This window comes from Psittacula echo (genome assembly GCF_963264785.1).
Source record: "Psittacula echo genome assembly, chromosome: 1".
In the NCBI taxonomy this organism is placed as follows: domain Eukaryota; kingdom Metazoa; phylum Chordata; class Aves; order Psittaciformes; family Psittacidae; genus Psittacula; species Psittacula echo.
Window position 1 is genome coordinate 9,271,061 of NC_137735.1, and position 10,150 is coordinate 9,281,210.

At 35.6% G+C, this 10,150-nt stretch overlaps 1 protein-coding gene across 1 annotated transcript in view; it reads right to left on the minus strand.

Moving 5' to 3' along the window:
* Positions 1-9,813, minus strand: part of POLN (DNA polymerase nu) — a gene marked incomplete at both ends in the record, with an annotated part of 92,537 nt that extends 82,724 nt beyond the window's left edge. The window contains 5 exons of the mRNA XM_080638377.1: positions 143-255; positions 2,020-2,210; positions 2,669-3,154; positions 6,379-6,440; positions 9,684-9,813. Of these exons, the coding sequence (XP_080494503.1) occupies positions 143-255; positions 2,020-2,210; positions 2,669-3,154; positions 6,379-6,440; positions 9,684-9,813 (982 nt within the window). The remainder of the gene's footprint in view (positions 1-142; positions 256-2,019; positions 2,211-2,668; positions 3,155-6,378; positions 6,441-9,683) is intronic.
* Between the last annotated feature and the right edge of the window lie 337 nt (positions 9,814-10,150).

The following is a 10,150-nucleotide window of genomic DNA, read 5'->3' on the forward strand; positions in this document are numbered from 1 at the left end:
AGGTTTCTCCTTTCCATTGTACTAAAACTGTTTTTCCATACATTACTTAACCACTAATCTAGTTACTTCTACACCTGGTGATTTTAACAGAAACATCAAAAGCACAGAGATGACAGAATTAGATAATAGATTAGGTAGTTACCTTGTTTCCAGCTAATTTCATTACCATAAACTTGAAGTAAAGTCCTCAGGAAATCTTTTGCATTGAAACAAATAATTGGAACTTTGCAATGCAGCATTTGAAACAACACTTGCCTGCACAGAAGCAGCTTATTAATGCACACTATATCACTACTAGATTTAGTGAATCTATTTACTTTATACATTTAATTAGCACCTCTTACTAAACAGTTAACACAAGATATTTCTTTATTCCTGCAAGAATAGTACACTGTATTTGAATATTAAATTCTCAGTTCATTAATAGACTTCATTCTATAATAAACCAAACACTATAGCAGATATGCCTTAACATGCATTCATAAAGAAAACAAATCCTATTTGATACTCAACATTAAATGCAATCTTAATCCTAAACAGCAACTGGCATCCCTGTAATACTTTAATATATGCAAATAAAATCACAGAGGCTTCTGAATTAATTTAGTGGTATAAAATCATGATTTAAAGATTACTTTAAATCATGATTAGACAATATAAATTGCCATAATTGCCTAGTGTTAATATACTATTTAAATCCAGAATACTTCATCTATGTCACATTTTTCCATTCCTTTTGAAAATGTCGATAGTTCCCACACTATTTTAAATCAATCTTACTAATTATATCTATCAGTATATAGATTTACTCATTATTTCTGTTACTTTCACAAGGCTTTGGGGGCAATATAGAAAAATAGCAATTTTTTATGGAGCTTTCATATTTCTTTGGTGGTAAGAAACCACAGTACCAAGTGTTTGGTACTCACAAGTTGTGTAGCTCATAAGATATTACTGTATACAGTGTAGAGCCACTACTATACAACCACACTATTCCAACAACTAATAATTACCTATGGGTTTCATCTAAATGCTAATACACTTATTAACTTATTATTGAATTTCCACTCTTCATATGTACCTGCTTTATTGATATGTTATTCTCAATTCAGAACAACCTCTATTCAAACTAACAAGTTATTAAACTCGTTGTCATATAACTCCAGTATTACAGCTAAAGAAGTATAGGGAAATTATTTGGTTCAAGTCACAGTGGAGCCAGTGGCAGAGATGAAATTAACAACTGAGTTCAACATCTTGAAAATGAATGCTTTGTAATTTAATAACCCCAATTCAGCAGTTTACAATAAAGCAGTTATTACTGAAAATCATAATATATTCTAATGAAGTTTTAACATGTGGCTATTATATCTAAGAATTGGATTCAGTTCTCATTTCTCCCTTTATGGGATGCTATTTCAAAGTTAATAGTAAGAATAAAAATGGATTTTGCTTATATTAACTGGAAGTTTATTACATAGCTACATAAAGCATTTACTTTAAAAAATTATCTTGCAATTCTGATGTAACATTACTACTGAATATTAGGAAAACTTCATTTGGGATCTCAAAAGCCAGTAAAAAGGCCTTATTGTGTTCAAAAAACTTAAAATATCAGCAGAGCTCAAAAAGGATATTTATTGTAATAATGTCCATCAGAAATGTACCAGGTAAGAAATGCAGTTCAGAAAATGGAAAATTAGCTACAAGAAAGAGAAACCTGGATGAAACATATTTTGTGGTGCCATATAGCTAGAGGCTGTTCATAAAGGATTACCTGGTGAATATAAACAGCTTCTACCAGAATCCCAACCTAGGGCTGCAGGCTGCAGTTAGAGATATGCTGAGCCCAAAAGAATAGTCTATTCTTGTTTGGTTTATATTAGCCCAGGCTTGCCACAGGATTCATTCAGCTAATTCGTCTCCTTACACTCATGAAGCCTGTGCCATGTAACCTACATAACTGTTGCTAAAAGTATATGTAAAGCAAAACAGTACTTTTTTCCTACACATTCTCACCAAGCGAATCTCTCGTGAGCCTGCTGTGCTTGTTCCCAAAGAGATGGCCATTCAAGTCTTAAATAAATTAATTTATCATTTTCATTAGCAGCATTCCAACTACAGTCAGTTGAAGAGTAACTGGGAGGGCAAGGCTGACCAGTCTGCTTCTTCACTAATACAACAAATCCTTTTACTGATGAGGTTAAGACCTGTTAAGGGCAATGACAATAGTGTTTCCTCTGACAGATTTTATGTGAGCCTGCAAAAAAAAAGTCCCAATTTTGCAATATGAAACCTATTTATGTACATGAGAGTTACTGCATCCAACAATGACACAGTAGAAGAGCATGCAAGTGTTTCAGCCTTGAAATAAAAATCCAGTCACAGAAACAGTAAAAAGTAGGAAAAAATACTCCAATTCAGTCTCACTTCAAGTACACAAATGCCTGTTTAGCCCGAGCAGTTTCCTTCCTTTTTTATTTTAGGTTTTACTTGGTAACTAAAAATAAAATGTAATCAGAAGTATTAACGTTTACTTCATTTTACATTTGAATATTTGGTATTTGAACTGGTCTAGATTGCAGGCTCCTGATGAACATGGGAGTCACACACACAGTTCAAATGTTTCTACAAACCTGACTCTAAACAAAACACATCTCTCACTAACCTGCTCCGAGTTCAGCTGTGAAGAACCATCTTGAAATATCATAGTAGTTACAAAAGCTGCTGCCTGGTTTATAGTTGTCAGTAATTTTCTTTTTTCTTCACATCCTAAATTCCTAACATCAAAAGGGCAATTTTCAGAAGACTCTGATTGTCCAGAAGTACAGTCGTATCTTCTTTCATGTGAGGAAGTGTAGGTCCTTATAGGTAATCTCCTTGTTTTCTCTGAACAAGATAAAGGCACATCTTGCTTTCTTTTAACGGGAGCAGTTACAATCTCTTCACACTCCTGGTTTTTGGCTTTTACTGCAAGATTTCTTTCTTGATATCCCCATGTTGGCAAGTTTATATCCTGGTAACAGCTCGCTCTTTTGGTATCTTGACAGCAAAGCATTTCACTGGTGTGTAATGTCCTGACTATCTGAACAGTGTTATTTATTTCAGGGCTGGCAGATGTTTTTAAAACGGCAATTGTGGACTCATGAAGCTCCTGGAAAAATGGGGATTTATTTAGTAAACCAATTATTCAACTTATTAGGAGAAATACAAATAAACTCACATGAGTTCATTTATATGAGCTTTGAAGGAAGTGATATTCCTTGAAAAAAATGTTGATACTAACAAAATAGTTAGTTTAGGGGAAGCACATTACATAAACCAAAAATCACATATTTATCAGTAAGATTATTTTATTGATTTATATTGCTTATATCCAAACCCACCACTGTTTGCTTGGGTTTTAATATAATATTAGTCCAACACTAAAAATGGCATATAAACAACAGTAAGACGCATCTAGTCCAGGAGCCAGCCCTCCATGGTGAATAGGTTACTGGTGACCTTTGAAGAGAGAAAAGACCATTCATCTCCATCTTTAACTCAATATTCAGAGCATTTTTCATGACAGCTTCATTTACTGAAGCGTTTTGGCAAGGGACCATAATGGCTGCTTTGGAAATTCAAGTATACCGAGTCAACTGATACTCCACCAATTTCTTCAAACAACTTGCAAGACTAAGATGTAAGTAAAATGTATATGAAAGTTGCACTGAAGATGTATTATCACGAGTATGATTATTTTATTTTATTCCACTTAACCCACTATGCCCAGAAAAGCTTTCCTACTTCAGACAGTCCCTGGATCCCTTTATAGCAGCATGCTATTAAAGAGCATTAAGTAAGAAGTTGCATATTAATGTTGTGATTTTACTCCTTCATCCTGGATTTCCTTCAGAAATTTCCTCACTATGCCACTGGTCCTAATATTATCTTAGTGTTTATTTTATTAGTTTCTTTTACAATCTCTTCAGCTAAGATATATCCTGTGTCTTCATTTCATAAACAAGGAACTCCGGAATGGCACCCGGTCAACCTTTCCAAGATCCCCCAAGGTAAATCTGTGTTTAACTATTTACAGATATATAGAGTTGTATCTTCCCTCAATACTCCTCTTAAGCCTTGATCATTAACAGGTCTTACAGGAGCTGGCAAGCTTTTGACTCCTGAGCATTTGGAAAGATGATGATTAGGGATGCATTTGCAAGCTGCTTCTCAAAGTTTACTTGGACTAGACTATTTACATTTAACTTACTCAAATGAGGTAACTATAAAAGAATACAAATACCGCCAAGTTCAGCATTTTGCATGATGATGTTCTTAGTGGTCTCCTTCACGCGGTCATTCAGCCATACTTCCTTTTTCCTGGACAGATTTTAGTATTCGTTTTAAGTCTCCAGTATTCTGTTCTGAATAAATCCCTGTACTACCTACAAATGTTTTGGCTTTGGAGGGGAAATTCCATTTATTTCCTTTTAAAAGCTCCTTCATTTTTTGAAATTACACATTCCTATAATGACTTATCTTTTAATCTTCAGAAAGATTACAGTCCCTGACAGAGTATCTTTGAACATGAAGATTTTGAACCTGATTTCACACAGAATCAAATACAACACAATTTCTCTCATGAGTTCTCCAACTGTTACACAAAGTAGTTGCCTCCTAATTCTTAGTCTCAGCATCATGCATAAACTTAATATTCACCCACTCCACTGAAAAGTAACCGAAGCCTCTAATAATGACTATTTTTTGCTCTTGGAGCACAGTCTCCTTCAGTACCTCTGCTGCCATTACCATTCCTAAAACCAGGGCCTTCTCACTTCAAAGGAACCACAAGTTACTGTTGTGCAAGGCTCCCATCCATTCCCCACAATGACAATCTTCACTGATCAAAGGGTATTGTCCATTTCTACTCCATCTGTATCAACTGAGCAAACCAGAATGACAAAGCCAGTAAGTTGCTGGGGGGGTGTTCTGGTTTTGCAATATTCCTCAACCCAGTTCCTGCATTCCTAAACCTCAGAACTACAGAGTCAAAAGATGAAAAAGGCTTACTTATATTGCTTGAGATCATATTTTACAGGATTAACTCTACAGCAGAAATACAATTAGCAGGTTCCAAGTAAATATAAAAGGGGAGCTAATAAGGCTTTTGCTATTACCAAAATGAATAGTGGTTGTTCTGAACACAAATTACTTGGATTTAGGCGACGTTAATCAAAAACTGCACACTGTGAGAAGTTACCGTAAGTGGAGAAATAGTATGACAGAAAGACCAAATGCTAAAGAGTTGTAGAAAGACAACTAATTCACTCAGCTGTATTCTCTAGTCAAACTGCAAGTAGTTGTATCATTTAACACAGTAGAATTAGAATTGGGATGCTCAAGTAATTATAGAATCAGGAATAAATGTTTCTTTTTTAGAGGTTCAAAAATAAGAACATAGCAATTTAATTATCAAGTCAGAATAATACAGTTGGAACTACAATTAACCACAGAGAGAAGCAGCAGCTTCTAGGAAGAACTGATCTTCTACTAGAAATAATGACATGGCTGGAAATGGAGAAAACAACTCCCAGGATGTAGTTTCACAATTTATGTGGATCTAGGAAAATTTCATTAGATACAGTGAGTCAAAATTAGCACCCCATCCTCAGGAAAAGAGCTTCCATTACTATCCATGTGCATTCACAGCTGCATGTCTACCTACAAGCCAATTTAATTTGTAGGAAACCACCTCAATCCCACAAAGCAAACTGGTTTTCTGCATCTTGAGCAACCTGAATGGACTTGAAATGTGCAACATGCACCAGTCAGAGTAAGGAAGGCTGTGAAATTACCATCTGGGACAGCAGTAGTACACTTACAGTATCTGTAACTCATTGATCAACTCAACAGATCTTAAAATTGCAGCCTGAATTGAGCCTCCATTCCCATTCCTACACTGACTCTCACTCACAGGTATATTAAACCAAATTCAGAGATGATTAAATCAAAAACTAAGCTTCCTAATGCAAAGTAAAAAATTACTTTTACTTTACATATAAATCAGCTCACTTTATGATTATTTGTTAGTGATTGCTCAGTGACAAATGTTTGAGAACGTTTTTAAACCCAGAACTACATAAACATGGCAACCTCATTTATTTCTAACCAATCTGTCAAAAAATAACTTGCTATAAAAAAGGTAACAGAAGTGGGGACAAGACTTTCATAGGTAAATAGATGTCAAGTGCAAAATAAGGCAGGGGAAAGTTAGTTATGAGTGCATACATTATATTGTGATAAAGCTTGTTATGGAAGTGCCAGTCTATACCAACTTAGAACCTGCTATAGAAAGACTGCTTTTAGTGGTCTTCAAGCTTATAAAATGCTTGCCTTTTCATTTTTCAGCTGTGCATCCTTATCACCTAGTTTATTGTCCTTTGTCTTCTCTATACCTTTAAAAAAAGAATGGGAAATATTTTACATTACAGGTGAATCTGAGAGCAGCACATGTAACACTGTATGTGTATCCCAAGTTATATTACTGACAATGTGACCAAACCTAAACTAATTGCAATAAAATTTTCCATGACAACCATTTTCCACAAATTAATACCATTTGTGCTTAAAAGGGCCCTGCAGGTTCCTAAATATGCATATGCAAAAGCATGCTCTGCCCCCATTAAGAAAAAACTAATTCAAATTTGCTATAAAGCAGACAAACATTTTCCACAGTATTAAAAGGCATTATGGTAATACCATAAATACTCATCTTTCCTTCCTTAAAGAAACAGATCCATCTTGGTCTGTTAAGCAGTTTACCTGCTTTCTTGGAATCAGGCACAATACTTTTCTTCAGCAAAACACTATTTGCTTATACATCTTTAGCATACCATACCCTACAGAGAACTGACCATGCTTCATCTGTAAAGGATAATTTTTTTTCCCATTCCTCATCCTTGCAGTGAACAGGTATCATAGGACCAGACAAGAACAAGAATTCAGAGCTGCCAAACTGTGCCCCAGTACAGCTGCAAGCCTGGCCCACCACTAAGCCATCAGTGACATTTACCACACAGCACCGAAAGCAGAGATGGTATAGCATAAAGGCGGCTTTGCAAATGCACCTCAGGTCTCTGCACCTTGCTAAATGAGTCAGGACATGCCTTCTCTTTTCTGCCGTCAACACTGCTCAGCAGGCCCAAGAAGAGGAGAAGTGAAGACTGGAATAAAACAAGGAGCAACAGGCCAGCAATATTAGGGGGTCTCTCCAGACTTTGCAATTAGTTAGGATTCCTTTATCTCCAGATTCTTTTACTGTCCAGCCCAAAGACACCTCATGGGTAGAATATGCATTGTGTCTCCTTCTAACTTCTGGTCCAAGTCAAATACTTCACTACTCTTTTCAGCTATGAAATTTGTATTGCCAGCAGTAAGACACTTGAACCTAATGTGGTGATGACCAATGTCAAACTGATCATAAGGTGATCTATCTCTATTTACTATTTACTGAAGCTGTTTAAAAAGAAAAAAAAAAAAAAAAAAGATACCTAGGCAAATCAGGACCCTGTAGTTAAAACACTCAAAAAAGCATTTTCAAAGACTAATTAGCTTAGCCTCCACAAGAAATGAAGCTTACTATAGTATTAAATGCAGGTTCATATTGGTCTATGTGTATAATCAGTTACTTAACTCCAGCTCAGACTTCTAACCTGAGCTGTTACAATAATGAATCTGGCTGTAATTGTAGCTTCATTTTAGGTTTGTTTTTCTTAACATTTCCTACAACAATAAAATTATAATTAAAGAATGACAGTGACTGAGTTTACATTCAATACTTTTCATTGTTTCATAGCTAGACATTTTTTCTTGACAAATTCATCCTACAGAGAAGATGATGACTACATTTCTCTCTTTCAGTACTCAGTATTCAGTGTGACAGCTATCTAAAGAGCTATGCAACCTCAAATTGCTAGTTTATGAAAAAGTATCACCAGATGGCAGTAGAAACCCATCCTTGCCTCCTAACTCCTTGACACTACATGGAACATTACAAGCTCTACTGTTAAGGTAACCAGAGAATTTCACCCACTAGCTCAACATTGCAATTATTTGTCCCTATTGAACCCAGTATTTACCTTCCAAAGAGAGATTTTCCAGTAAGCAGAATTTAATCTTTAAAGATATATCAATCAAATAGAGTTCATCAAAGTTTGAAACAGACCAATTAACATGACAGAGTTTTAGCTGGGTTTTGATTTTTATTTTACTTTAAAGGGAAGCAAACCTTTCCTTCTCTCCAGATTCATGTTGATCCAGATATATATATATGTATATACACACAAATAATTCCTTTAAAACAATTCAAATAAAGTCTGCTCTTAAAGCACTAGAAACAAACACAATCACTACATGGAAAACAAGAGCAAGAAAAGCCAGTCACATGATCTGCCGCCACTAAATGCTTATCCTGTTCTTACACTCCCTAGGGAATAAGGATTTCACAGCACTACAAAGACAGCAAGCTCATTTGACTAAAGATACCAGACACCTTCATGGTGCTTTTTACAGCTTGACATGGAATGAATGGATCAAGAGAGGCCAAGGTCACATGATAAGAGATATCACACAGCAGAGTTCTACAGTCTATGACAAAAACATCACACACAAAAATTAAGGAAAGGAAAAGGACACAGTAGCAAAAAAAGTGAAACAGTAATTAAACTGAGGCAGAAGAAGGATCAGATTTTCTCTAAAATAATGTGGGGTTTGGTCCAAATGTACCATTTTAAAATGAACCCACATTCTATATTTCAAGTGTCATCGATTTTCGCAGCAATGAACTACCCTTTTCAGTGCTACACCATCAGGCTCCACTCATCCAATACTTTGCCACTGAAAGAACCACCTGGTCTGTTATTTAATAAACCAGAGGCTGCAACAAACACCATGTACACAACAAGTGCTAGATCTAAATCGCCTTGACTACATGTGCCAAGATCTAGTCCTCAGGGGAAAACAGACAACTGAAATTAAGCAAACCTCTACCTACTTCTTTCCAGAGCTACATTCTGTGAAATGCACAGAACTGAGAATAAAAATTCCATCTTGCAAAACCTCCATAGCATCCACAACATTCTAACTAAGATTTGTTAAGTCAGAGATCTGCTGAGGCATTTCTAACATTAGCTAATTCACTCTACCTCTGGGACTTCTATTCACTCTTCTCCCTAGAATTTCGCAAGGAGCGAGTTGCTAATGAACATGTGTTTAAAGGACAAACATGAGTCTGGAGAGTTTACAGGCCTTCTGGCAAGTTCTCAGTACTTCTAGTCATCTTTAAATATCTAGTCCAGAGTCAAGTTACTGTATACACTGAATTTACACTATTAGTTAACTGACAGTTTGAAATTCTCATCTAATTCTATACCACTTAGCAGGGACAGGAAGAAAGAACAATGAAGTTGAGGATACTGGTAATATCCCAGTTCTTTGCACTTGTATAGTATTGTTCAATCAGAAAAGACCCAGCAAATGTCACAGTTACAGCTTAGCTCCCTTTCTAACCCTGGAAATCTAAACTCTCACCTTTCTCTTCCTTTTAAATAGGGACCAGAGATTTGATACTGGTTTATTTGTTTGGGTTTCAATTTTTCAACTGAAAATGGAAATGCTTAAATAGGCTGAAATTTACTCACTCTGGTGCTTTTTTCTGCTAGTCTGAACTTCTACAGGAATAGACTGCAAAGCTGCCATAATTCTCTGAGCGGTATCAGATAAAGGCACTTTAGAAACCTCACATCCTATGTATGATGTGTACTGTTCCATTTTTAAGATTAAACCTAAACAGAAAACACATGCAAATAATGGATTATATCAGAGCCACAGAACAATCCGCACTTCAATTCTTTTGAAATTAAAGACAAAATACACTGAACATGTCACTTTCTATTGAGAACGCATGCTCCTCCGACATGCCTATCAGTTATGTATTGTAAATAAAAATGATCAAACTGCAATGATTTACAAACACTACTTTGAAAGTTTTAATACATTTATAAAATCAGTCCTATTAAGTTCAGCTGATTTCTAATACAAAAACTCTGACAAATAAAACAATTGTTATTTATGCCTGAACCACCTCCCATTCTCAGCATCTTTAAAC